Here is a 13,314-nt window from a genome sequence, read left to right as displayed (position 1 = left end):
CTGAGCCAGGTGTGTTTTATTGTATATATGTAGTCAACTTTTAGCATAATTTCATCTTTCTAAAGGCTACATAGTTTCTCTCTAATCTTTGCATTATTTGCATTGCAAATAACAATGACAACCCAAGATAAGTGGCATTTCTATTCATCCTTTTAACCTGTCACCTGTTCCCTGTTTAGAGGATCCCTGTTGAGGATATCAGCCCATTATTAGCCTCTGCAAAGACCCGGGTAACGTCATAACATTTTGTCAGCACTTTGAGAATGAGCCATTGTCATTCGAACATAATTACAGGTCAGGCCCTATTATTGGAAGTGCAGGAGAGTGACCTGAAGAGATCACACTGCTTTTATAGCATTTCATTGTCATTTGAAACGACTCAGAGGTCACTTCACCTGAAGGCATGGAGGGTACCTTGTAGTCACTCAGCAGACTTCAATATTGGATGTGCTTTTCAGGTGTGCTGTCAGAAAGGTTGGAAGGTGAATATTAGGATCTCATGCAAGCACCTTCTCAAGGTTTTAACAAGACAAAAACTCCATTAGTAAGTTAAATTATGGGCCATTCTTATTGTGAATTTATAACATTGTGTTTTATTGTGGTTTTCACTTTGTGATAACATAAACCTATGGCTCAATAGTGGCACCTATCCAACGCTGATGATGTTTATCAAGAACTATTGGTTCCACTGCTTTCCCAGATCGGCGTGCATTTCCTTCCCTGCAGATACACTATCAATTAATGCCCAAGGTGTTTCAGTTTACTAAAAGCTAGGAGCAGATAAGATGGAGATTACAGTGGCACTATCTCCAGCGGAGGCCAGTGAAAGGAGAAGATATACAAGAAAGCGTGCAGCACCAATCAGCACACACACAGGGGTGAAGGCCAGAATACGTTTGTTTCCCAGTTGGATTGTACTTCCTTTGTGGAATAGCTCATTTTGAAGCCAGCACGTACAGGGGTATTATTTGAAATTAATACTTTATTGATGTGTTGTTTTTCTCTTACTATTTAAATATGTACATTTACATGAAAGCTGTTCGGCGATTTCCCAGAGTCTGCATTCTTTCACCCCTCAGTCTCACTGGTGAAGCCACTGGAAGCTGTTGTGGTTCTGCGTAGGATATCATGGAGGTGTGAAAGAGTCAGAGCAGGGACTATATGCCCATCCTTCTGAGGGTGTCAGGGCCTTGATAAGTCCTGTTTAAACTTTACCCTTTGCAAAATGCCATGTGTCAACAGTTGCCCGTGGCTAAAGCGCTCTGATCTGGTTCGGCAAACACCCGGGGCAGTCCATCTATCCCCATTATACCTTGGCTGGCAGTGGGCATGGTTATACTTCTGCAACCAAACTGAAGGGTTCAAAAATAAACAAAATAACTGCCATTTTCTTCTTTTTATATATATATATTTCCCCTTTTTCAGACAGGACAGCTTGAGAGATGGACAGGAAAGGGGGACAGAGAGATGGACAGGAAAGGTAATTCGAACCCATGGCCGTAGCAGCAAGTACTCAGCCATGGTACATGCGGCGCCAGCTCTACCAGGTGAGCTACCAGGATGCCCCAACAAACTGCCATTTTCGACAAGGAACAAACTGTGGAAGCAGCCGGAAGTAAAGTTCAGATGGTTTGCTGACAGTTCTCCCTCTTGCAGTCTTCTGCCACGTCTGGGGCAGTTGGCACTAGTTGCGGAAAGTCTCAGACAGGTGTTATGCCGGTTGTGAGTGGTTGAAGCCCCCTCGGCACCTCCACTACCTCTGCCACACTATTTGTCACTTAGTGAAGTCTTCTAATTCTTCATGGGTCTCATGGCAGATCATTTAAACACAGAAGAGGGTGAAAAAGGTTTAAATGCACTTCTGGTTATTGCAATATCCCCTAAGGGATATTAGCATTAGAAGGTCTCCACATAGCCTAATTAATGCTTAATTGTGGTTCCCATGATGATTATATAACATTTTATTATATTTGGTTGAAATTCTATAAATTATTTACAAAGTGCACTTCAAATACATCAGCAAATACATCAGCAAAAATATAACACATGCTACATTACTCTTTAGATTCAATTGATTTGACAAACACACTTCAAAGTCTACAACGTGAAGACTCATATACTTACGGTGCTAACACACCCACACACATATACGACACTAAAGGTTTTTTAAAAAGAGGGGCGGCCTGCTCAAACATTTGCAGTGGAATCTGAGAGAGCGAGGAGAGGTGGAAGACATGATTTGGCAGTTTACCCCCAGTGTTTGCCTCAAAATTTTGACGCCATGGCTCGAAGTCAAGCTGAGAAGTTTCCCAAGACCTGCACGGCCTGCAGGCGGGTGTTCCATGTAAGCAGTGAGCCTGGGCCCCCTAGGATCTGTGTCCCCCCAGAGCGACTGTAAGTCAGTCCGCAGGGCACTGCGGGGGCGCGAACATGCCTGACCACACCTCTGATGCCTCAGTGTTAGCCATCACTGGGTTTCCTCCTCTGCATGTTGAGACCAGTGACCTCACAAGCTCAGCAGTCTCAAAAGGCAGAAGCTCTCATCACACCTCCCACAACAAACCTTGCATCAAATATTCACCTTCTAATGAGATGTAGTATGTTGTTTTGCACTAACAAAAGGCGCATTTAATGAAGGCTTGGTGTAAGAGTATTATTTGAATGTCAGTTCTGCTGCGTGACGTCAGCTGCAACTCTCAGAGGAATCTCAGAAGTTACGCTTTATTGAGGGAAATAGATCAAGGATTTCAGTCCAAGCACAGAGAATCAGGTTGAATTGTTATAAAATCAATACAATTATAGCTATTAACTGATGATGAAACAAAAATAATAACTTACTCCCCTCTATTTTCTAATAACCTCTGTTTCTCAGCAACATGAACTTTGGACGAACAGCATTTATAAATTGTATGTCATCTAGCTGCATGCAGGGGAGCTGACAGGGCAGTCTGCCACATGCAGCCTCTAGTCAGCCAATATCACAAGGAGCAGAAATAGAAGGTAGCCTACATCTGACAGGCATATTAGGCTGTTTCTAATGAAAATGTCAGGGTCAAACCAGAGGATTTAAAAGGAAACCTTGAACCAGAGAAAGATCATGGAAAAATGTTTCATGTAAAATGTTTAAAATGTGATTCATGAAAACAAAATATTTAGACAATGTAAAAAAAAAACTTTAAAGCATAGGGTATTCATTTAGTTTCATATTTTGAATATGTTTTTGTATATTTTTCTTTTATAAAAATGTAAACTGTAGCACATCATCTTGTTAATATGACTGATAGAGAGACTAAATCTTTTACATGATTTCACATTATTAGTTGCCTACTTTATGACATGATGGTATATATTGTATAATATAATATAATACAATATTTTCCATTTTAAATAACCTTCTGTGTGCCTTGATATTTTGAATGATTGCAAATTTATTTAATCAGTAATGCTGACTAACTAATCACTAAATCCTATGATATAAATAGTAAACTTTCAATCTTTACATGACTATATGTGAATACATAACTTACAGTCGGATTTGGTGTCTAAAATTGAACACATGGATTACAGTGACTAAACTCTCAACAAAGTGTCCTTTGTCCGCGGAAAACAAGTGCTGGAACAAATCCAAGTCCAATCCAAGTAGATTTTAGGGTTGTGACACGTTTGTTTTGTTCCAGTTTTACACAGATTTTATATTTTTTATTGTTTGGCTTCACTAAGGAAATGTTTATATTTATTAAATATAGTATAATGTTTAATATTTTCATGCATTCGTATATTACTTACTTAGAATTGGTTAAACTAATGACATAATTATTATCATTATTATAATAGTCTTAATATTATTCACATTATTATGCATATTATTATTATTAGTGGTATGGTAGTATTAGCAGTAGTTTATTCGCATAGATTTATATATTTTGGAACATCATCATTCAATTAAATCATGTAATAAAATAATGATATTTCACGCTCAAAAACACCGTATTTAGGTAAAAAAGACAAAAGTGATATTTTCATTCTTTCTGAATTAGAAAGATTTTTAATGAAATACTTTGTTTCGTAATCTGGCCTATCACCTCGTTATGGCTAATAAAAGAGGAAGCGCAGAACGAGAACTTAACATTTAGAAATATGTCTTGTATTACCCTCTTACTTTGTTTTAATCCCTGTTGCAAGGCTTCCTCTCAAGTTTCTGGACTGCTGTCTCCCCCTATTGGTCCATGCGGTCACTGTGCAGAGCTGAGAGGCGACTGAGAGCTGCAGCTCCGTAAGAGCTTCACAGCGACTCAAGCCTCTGTGCAACAAACACCTCAGACACAAACTGCCCGCATGTATTCAGACACAGCTAAACATTAATGTCTATTCTGCCAAAATCAGCAGGATCAAAGATACGTTCAAAAAAGTCTGTGGTTTTCTACTGAGAACTGAATTTATTTCTTAATCATCCGAACTGTATCCATAAATATCACCATGTATTTAGGAAAGTGACTTTAACACAAAGATAAATATAGTTGGTAAAGTTCATTCAAATTTAGGCATTTCAACATACAACATATAAAATTGCAATTTGTAAAAGTGGGGACAAGTTGTATAAAAAGTAGAAAATTAGCCTTTATTTTGTGTAAAATAGGGATTTGAAGAAATAAAGACTATAACCAAGTATAATAAAGCTATAAGAACTACAATGTGTTTATAATTCTAACAGATCTGTTGGATATCATAGCAATGCTGATACGGACTTTGTGTTTGTCCTCAAAGAAAATTCCTGGGGTTGGTATATTTTCTATTTCCCTTGATATTAGAATAATATTAAAATGGTTCACATTATTGTAAGGCTAGATTAGTGATTATAGTCTTTCTTCCGTTATTTTTCTCAAAAAGTGTAACATGCAACTTTTAATTCTACGTAACTTTTTTCAACTTAAAGTCATGATTAATATTTACTTGAAACCAAAGATAATAAGGGGGAAAAACACCTTTTTCCTACTTGAGTTGGATTTTCACTGTTGTTGACTGCAAGAGTTCTTTAGAGCAGAGTCATATTACGTCCCCGCCTACAAAAAGTTCCCCCCAATCATTTCCTTGCCGTCAAACATAAATCCAGGCATCGCCTCCTGAGCCCGTAGACTCTTCAGCAATCCACCAAGAGCAGACCTCTCAGTCACATTTCTCTTTAAAGTCACAGTTTCAAAGCTAAGCATTAGAAAGCGATCACTTGCTGTTTGCATTCTCGCCTGCGAAATTGTGAAAAGTCGAAGGACCAAAAAAACTTTTATTTTTGGCATTTTGTTGTTTTTTTAACTTTAAAGGATTCAAGTTTGTCAGTCAAGCTGTGCGCCCTCACAGACTGTCACTGCAGTCTTTGGGCACAGCGCTTGGATTTAGAAAGAAGGATTTTCTTTCTTTTTTTACTGCGAGAAGCTGTTCTTTAATTCTTTCGCATGAATCTCCTCGACCCTTACCTGAAGATGACAGAAGAACAGGAGAAGTGTCACTCTGACGCTCCCAGCCCCAGCATGTCTGAGGACTCCGCAGGCTCGCCGTGCCCGTCCGGGTCCGGTTCGGACACGGAGAACACCCGGCCGTCCGACAACCACCTCCTTTTGGGTCCAGACTACAAGAAGGAGGGCGAAGAAGAAAAGTTCCCTGTGTGTATCAGAGATGCGGTGTCCCAGGTGTTGAAGGGCTACGACTGGACGCTGGTGCCCATGCCGGTGCGCGTTAACGGCTCGAGTAAAAGCAAACCTCACGTCAAAAGACCCATGAACGCGTTCATGGTCTGGGCTCAGGCTGCACGGAGGAAGCTTGCCGATCAGTACCCGCATCTGCACAACGCAGAACTCAGCAAAACCCTAGGCAAACTTTGGAGGTAGGTTCGCTTTGCATTTCCAATCACTTTTTCAGTGCACTTTTACGCACTATTTCTTCGATGAAATGCACCACCTGACTGCTGTTTCAAGTAGAGCTTTACAGTCTGGGAACATGACTAATGCATTTCAAATTATATTTCCCTATTTTTTATTGTGATTTTGAATACACTTTTGATTTCCATGCCCGAGTGCATGCACAGAAGACTGTAGGCTACGCAAACTTTTATTTATCTGCTTGTTGTTGATTATTTCTATTAAAACAATGCAATGATTCAGTAAATGTCACATATCTTGCACTAATTAATCACCCGTGTTTTGTGCCTTTTGGTAATTGAATGCATTTTAATGTGAATGTACAATTCTGTGTGATATTTTCAGATTGCTCAACGAAGTAGAGAAGCGTCCGTTTGTAGAAGAAGCTGAGCGTTTGAGGGTCCAGCACAAAAAGGACCATCCCGACTACAAGTATCAGCCAAGGCGGAGAAAATCTGTCAAGAACGGGCAAAACGATCCCGAGGACGGCGAGCAAACCCACATCTCTCCAAATGCGATCTTCAAGGCGCTGCAGCAGGCCGATTCTCCAGCGTCTAGCCTGGGCGAGGTGCATTCTCCAGGAGAGCACTCAGGTAAGAAAAGAATAATAAATCAAATCAATAAAAATAAAAAGGGATTTTCTAGTTTTTTTTTCAAGAAGGCTCATTTTGGTAGTGTTTGTAGAAATCTTTAGAAGCCTTGGGCCTTGAACAGGCACCTATTAATGATTAATGATTTGTCGGTTTTACAAGCCATCATGTAAATACACCTGTCAGTATAGTGCCAATAAACTCCTCCTCCTGACAGCATTTACATTTATACTTGTATTTCACTTTATCACACGTCCATGCAGGAAATATCTTCTTCAGATCATGCAAATTAGATTTTTAATTGTGAGGCTAACTCTGCCTTTTCCTCTATCCAGGTCAATCCCAGGGCCCACCAACACCCCCGACAACCCCCAAGACAGACCTCCCCTCCAGCAAAGCTGACTTGAAGCGTGAGGGGCGCCCCATGCAAGAAGGCACCAGTCGCCAGCTCAACATCGACTTTGGAGCTGTGGACATTGGTGAGCTGAGCAGCGAGGTCATCTCCAACATGGGGAGCTTTGATGTTGATGAGTTTGATCAGTACCTGCCGCCTCACAGCCACGCTGGGGTGAATGGAGCAGCTCAGGCTGGCTACGCTGGCAGCTACGGCATCAGCAGCTCCTCAGTCAGCCAGGCAGCCAATGTCAGTGCCCACGCCTGGATGTCCAAGCAGCAGCAGCAGCACTCTCTGACCACCTTGGGTGGAGGAGGAGAGCAAGGCCAGCAGGGTCAACAGAGAACCACCCAGATCAAGACAGAGCAGCTGAGCCCCAGCCACTACAGTGAGCAGCAGGGCTCCCCACAGCACGTCACTTATGGGTCCTTCAACCTGCAGCAGTACAGCACCTCCTCTTACCCCTCCATCACAAGAGCACAGTATGACTATTCAGATCACCAAGGTGGTGCCAACTCCTACTACAGCCACGCGGCTGGCCAAGGCTCTGGCCTGTACCCCACCTTCAGCTACATGAGCCCCAGCCAGAGGCCGATGTACACCCCAATCGCCGACAACACCGGGGTTCCCTCTGTGCCCCAGACCCATAGTCCGCAACACTGGGAGCAGCAGCCCATTTACACACAGCTCTCCAGGCCATGAGGAGGAGGCCTCAGCACTGACACAACACCCATCCCATGCATAGACTTCTTTCTGACAGGTGGCCTTTGTGCCACCACGCCACACATCCTTCATTGCCAACAGAAAAACATGACATGGACTTTTTTATAGTACTGAAAATATATCTTTGGATTGGCTCACAACAGTGCCTTTTGTATTGGTTGGAATTGTGATTATATTTTTTTAGATATAATGTTTTAAAAAAGTTAAATCCTCTGTGAGGACAAACTGGTTATAAATATTTTAGTATGTACTGTGTATGTGTTCTGCTCTTGTCATCATCATCATCAACATTATCAGTGTCATCAGCATCCTCATCATCATGATCTGAAGGTTTAACACATCTAAAGGAGCAGGAATGCCGGGTAAAAACACCCTCAGTGGCCTTACTTCTCACTAATGTATTTTCTGTACAGAAGTAAGAAACATCTGTTTACTGACACTGCCGTCTTATAATAGCCTACATTCTGCTTTGAATTTTTGTACTGTACATATTTTATTGTAATTCCCAGGAGATGCAAGAATTGAGCAATGCAGGTTCGAAATAGATTTGAATTTTTGGCCATGATATGACCGTGTCATCAGTGAATTAGTCAAATATTCTACTTCTTGTTCTTTGCTTTAGCTCTAATTATTGTTGGAAACGCTATAGCAGGTGCCATGTAATTCTACTAGGGGCCTTACTGTGTTGGTAGATGTAACTGAGCATTTTATCTGGGTACTGCCTTGATACCATTGGTGCCTCTGGAGCCACAGTAGGGAGGCTCTGTCCACTGGCATTGCAGTGTCAAAACCACAGCATAATTCTGGCTTCCTGCTTGAGGAGATACAGGAAGTGACCTTTGACCTGACTCTCCTCAGCAGCCAGCAGGTCTGAGTCTGGCGCGCTTCTATCATTCCTACTGCCCCATCCTTTTTCCTAACCTTTTTCTTAATTTATTCTTTAGCATTAATTTTATTTGAAAATAACTATTTGCAATTATCTTTTTAATTCAGCCGCAGCTAACTGAGCTGAAAAGTTTTCAGTGGAATAGTTTGCTGTCATATGTGGTACAAATTTGTTTATTTATCATTTGTAATTGTTTCCGTATAAAAGTTTCTTTTATTCATGATCTAGTTATGTACAGATTACTTATAATTACACGATGAGTCTTTCTCTAAAAAAAGAAAAACTGGAAGTTTTCTCTTTTTTTCATTCTAACAAATGAATTAATGGGTATGGAAGCTGCGCCTGTTTTTGTAAAGAATTTGCTGGAATCAACAGGATACTTTTTGTTATTGAAAAAAGTTGTGTTCCTCATTTTATATTCTGTATCATTAGTTCTCATTTCGTCATCTTCTTAATGCAGTTTCCGTAGGTAAACATGGCATTGTCTTAAAAGCTTATCTTTTGTATTATATTGTTTGCAATAAAAACAAAACACTGAGAAATATGTGATTGCATTGTGGCATTAATTATAAGCATGTTCCATACAGCATTATCTGTGTCGTTCCACTATGTTTGTCAGACACTGGTAAAAGACCAGTGAGGTTTTATTTTTTACCAGTTATGACACAGTACCCTTCACTTGAGAACAGTCTTCGTCCAACTCAGCAACGGAAATCAAGAAGATTGTTTTAACGTGACACAGTTAATTTAATTTCTGCATTAATCAGAGCCAGCTTGCAGCTGTTTGCTAAACTTATTGCTAAAAAAAAACAATGTTACATTCAAGTTTTGGTACTGGGAACAGTGGTTTTACTTCTGGCTTCTCAGACCATGAGGTCACAGGTCCATTTTTAGCACGGCCTATTGAAAAGACGTATGTCCACACCCCGCCCCCTGCCTGTATACACGACAGCTTAAAGAAACAAACTAGACATTGAATATTGTTTATTCATTACTGGCCAAGTACTATAGGAATAGAGCTGACCTTAATAAATCAGTGACAGTGTAAACACAATCAGGTACTATTAGCTTTGTGTTGAAATTTGAGGCACATTCACAGATGACGTCTCTTTCCTCACATCAACTGGACTGAACCTTTCTCTGCCACCCACCGCTGCACCTCATCTCACTGCGATGACTGGACAGTTTTATTTTAGCGTGACTTACACAGTATACTAGGCTACACTAAACCTGTGGCTTAACACATCTATAATGCATGACAATATGGAAACGTGATAATAATATTATGGCCAGAAAGTCATCATGATTTACCCTCTAATCAAATCTATGAATTTGGAACAGAAAATAAAATAAAATAAAATGTACTTGTTAAACTGTTTTGATGAGCTACATAGATTTTATCACCTCAATGTTATATAATTGTTTTCACTTGTGCCAGTTTGTATGACTTCCTCTCCAAATTTCTTCATGGGCTCTTTTGAAAAAGGGAAGCAAACTTTAATTTTTTTTTACTGTTGCGCTAACGTGTAAACAGGAAAAAAAGAAAGATTGGTTCCTTGAATACTAATTTACTTGTTGGCTGAGGTTGACTGGCTAGTTATCATGGAACATCAGCAACTATGAGTGCACATCTTGAAATAACCAAATGCTAAAATTAATGCTGTATAATATTGCTTTTATATGTCATCATATCAATTAATTATGTAAGATGCCAGCATTTCAACACACATGGAATTTACTGACAATCACATACTGATCACGTGTATCCTTTTCATTGTATCTTTCTCTGCATTGTAAAGTCTGAAGTTGTTTATTATGCTCCTCTTTGTTTTTTAAGACATGTTTGTTCCCTGCTCTGACTCCTTCTTCTGTAACTTCGCTTCAAACAGCTGCCGCTTCTGGTCATGTTACTTTCAGGAAAAGTTGCTGATCAAAACAGCATTGTGTTATATAAACTGGCAAAAAATAGAAAAATAAAACATATCAATATGCAATGACTTAAGCCTTGTTGTGTTGATGGCAACAGGATGTGATTCTACTGCGGGCTTGACTCTGCTGTCTCTGGTTAAATATGAAGGCTGACATCTTTCCCTCTAACAGTGAAGAGCAGGCAGAGTGTGTGAAGCCCTGAGCCCACCTCCCACAGAGAGCCCCCTGAGGCAGATCTATCACTGGATCTCTAGTGGCTCAGACCTGGAGTTAGGCAGCAGGGCCTCAGGGCCTAACAGGGCAGAGGGAGGCCAGTTAGTGATGGCTCGGGGTACAGAAGAAAGGTGCAGTAGGGGGATCACAAGGAAAGTACAAAACCTTACTAATCTTTTTAATTATTTTTTTCTCACAAACCAAGGAATTGAGTTAATGACTGACATGGCAGAAATATTAAGATGCAGGGGGTCAAAAAGTTCCAGAAGAATTCAAAATAGGACTGAAAATTGCAGCATACTGATGGACATTTTGTTTTAAGGGAATAAGGGAGCACATTCAAAGAAGCTTTGATATTACAGTTGTTAGGGTGAGTTCTTAATGTAAAAGACATCTCTCCTGACTCAAACCATTGGCAAAAGTAGTCACAATGTCCTGATGCTGTCTGAGCTGGCTCCAATAGGCGTAAACAGCATACACAGTATTCAGGACATTATTGGCTCCTGATGGAAGATGTTGCCTGAAAGTTAAACTGGAGCCAAAATTTCTGTTCAGCAAACACGGAAAAAAGTGGACTTCGATAAACACAGGTCCATGTTTGTCCAGTTTCAGAGAATGAACAGAGCATTTTTGCTGAATTGTTTCATTCTCAGGTTGTTGGCAGTGTGTGTGTGCATTGGACAAGTTTACATTTGCAAGTCCAGCTCCTCAAAAAACAACTCAGATAAACTGAAATCAGGTGATGATTATTTCTAAATTAAAGCTCATGAATGATAATAACTAATTTAGCCAATGACTATTTCTACATGACCCCTTCTTTGGGGTGTAATTCACTGGATGTGAAAAACCAAAGCCAGTATCCAGTAACCCTCTTACAGGTCGTATGTCATCAATACAGTAGTTCCTTATTCCTAGTTCCTCTGTTTTACTTGTAATTTTAAACAGAAAATTTGTGTTTATATACATTTACTTTCCAAAACGGGAAGGAGAGAAAGTGTATGGAAAGGATAAAGGTAAAAAACAAGACAGAGAATACAATGTTGTTGTGTATTTAATACAGTTGCAGCAGCTGGACAAACCTCTGCCCTCAGTAACATACGTGGAGTGACGATGGCTACTTTCAGTATATTTCATCAGAATAGTGTGTCATGCGGAGTTGTCACAGAGCAGCTCCCCATCAGGAAATGACATCAGGATTAAGGCTTTCCCTGTGTGAGACCACGGTGACTCATTTATTAGACTTGACAGAGGCAGCCTTGCCCAGTAGCAGCCCAAACATAATGATACATTTTAACATGTTCCATACAACAACTGGACAAGAGAAATGATAATGATTACTGCAACTCCTAGACATTTTACTTTGAAATTAACAAAAAAAGTGTCAAAGCAAGGCTGTAGGAAATGTGTCACTACTGTAAATCTGTATTTACAAAAAAGAAAATCAGGGCAAAAAGCATCTTTTCTTAACTGTGTACCCCAGCCTCATGACCTCCAGTCAGAAAGCCTTGGCAGAGTGACCCAGCCAGTGAGTGGATTTGGGCTGCAATGGGGCTGCTCCCCTCCAAACAGCAGGAGTGCCCTGATGAATGTTTCCGAGAAGGATCGGAAACAAGACCAAATTTTTCTTTCTTTTTTTTCAGACAGGCCTTTCCATGGGCAATTTTCCCAGGACGACCCCATTATTATTCCACAGAGACGTCTGCCCCCTCCGAACCCTATGGGTGGTCTTTCTGAAGGCAAAAGGAAGAGGAAAAGAAAAGGAAAAGGGGAAAAAATCTGGTGATACACCCGTGGAGACTGGACAACAATAAAATGCACAACAAAGTAAAATGAGACAAAACAAGATGAAGAGTCAAACAGCTCTCCAACATATTGCAAGCTTACTCTGTCGACACTGATGGACTGTCTGGTGTGTATGAGGGTGCCATTTGCCTGTTGCAGTATTTCAAGGAAAACTGTTTCTAAAATGGCCTAATCAAGGCAAAAATGAAATAAAATCGTATCCAGTTTTATGTTTGTATTTCAAACATAATCACATCTTATGACCAGTTTATTGTGTGTTCTTTGTGTATTTTTGTCACTGGTAACCAATCCTCTGTTTAGATTACCTACAGAGACAGTTTGAATTGACCCCCATACTGAGTTTCTTTTAAATTGTTCACTGCATAAAATTCTTTCTTAAACCAATAAGAAACATCAAGTGGAGGAAACCCTTGCTAAATCACTGAGAAAGACAAGCTGACCACAAGGCCGTCTCCATGGAAGCGATACCCTCAGCTGAAAAACTATATGTGCTGATTCAAGTTAGGAGCAAAGCAAGGGCACATTTCCTACACAGTGAACCATGTATTGATTATTGTACACATTCAATCAGAAGAGTTACATGAATAACAGTTGTCGGAGTCAACTCACTCTAGGGAAATTATATTTATTTTAAGTTTACAATCCCTTCTTGTCAGCGCTTGATTTTGCTCACTGTTTGAGTAGACTTAGGAAGTGAGACTTTGCCCCCCAGCCATCCATCTTGCACTGGCCCCATGAGGACGTCGGCCTGTGCCAAGAGGGTGAGCTGGGCCAGCCTGCTGGAACCCTTGGTGAGCTCCCTGCCTTTGTCTGAGGTTGTGGAAGAAACCTGGCACCGGCCCGAGGTCAGCGTCACAAAATTATATT

The 13,314-nt window shown here is 40.4% G+C and overlaps 1 protein-coding gene across 1 annotated transcript; it reads left to right on the top strand.

Moving 5' to 3' along the window:
* The first annotated feature begins 5,144 nt into the window (after window positions 1-5,144).
* Window positions 5,145-9,037, top strand: LOC118323584 (transcription factor Sox-9-like). The gene is made up of 3 exons (XM_035655588.1): window positions 5,145-5,875; window positions 6,255-6,502; window positions 6,835-9,037. The coding sequence occupies exons 1-3, from the start codon at window positions 5,448-5,450 to the stop codon at window positions 7,593-7,595; spliced, it is 1,437 nt and encodes a 478-aa protein (XP_035511481.1). The 5' UTR covers window positions 5,145-5,447; the 3' UTR covers window positions 7,596-9,037.
* The last annotated feature ends 4,277 nt before the right edge of the window (window positions 9,038-13,314 follow it).

This window comes from Morone saxatilis, unplaced genomic scaffold (genome assembly GCF_004916995.1).
Source record: "Morone saxatilis isolate NCDOM2014 unplaced genomic scaffold, NCSU_SB_2.0 Contig14, whole genome shotgun sequence".
Classification (NCBI taxonomy): Eukaryota; Metazoa; Chordata; class Actinopteri; family Moronidae; genus Morone; species Morone saxatilis.
The sequence above is the reverse complement of the archived record's forward strand: the minus strand, read 5'-3'. Positions and strand labels throughout refer to the sequence as shown.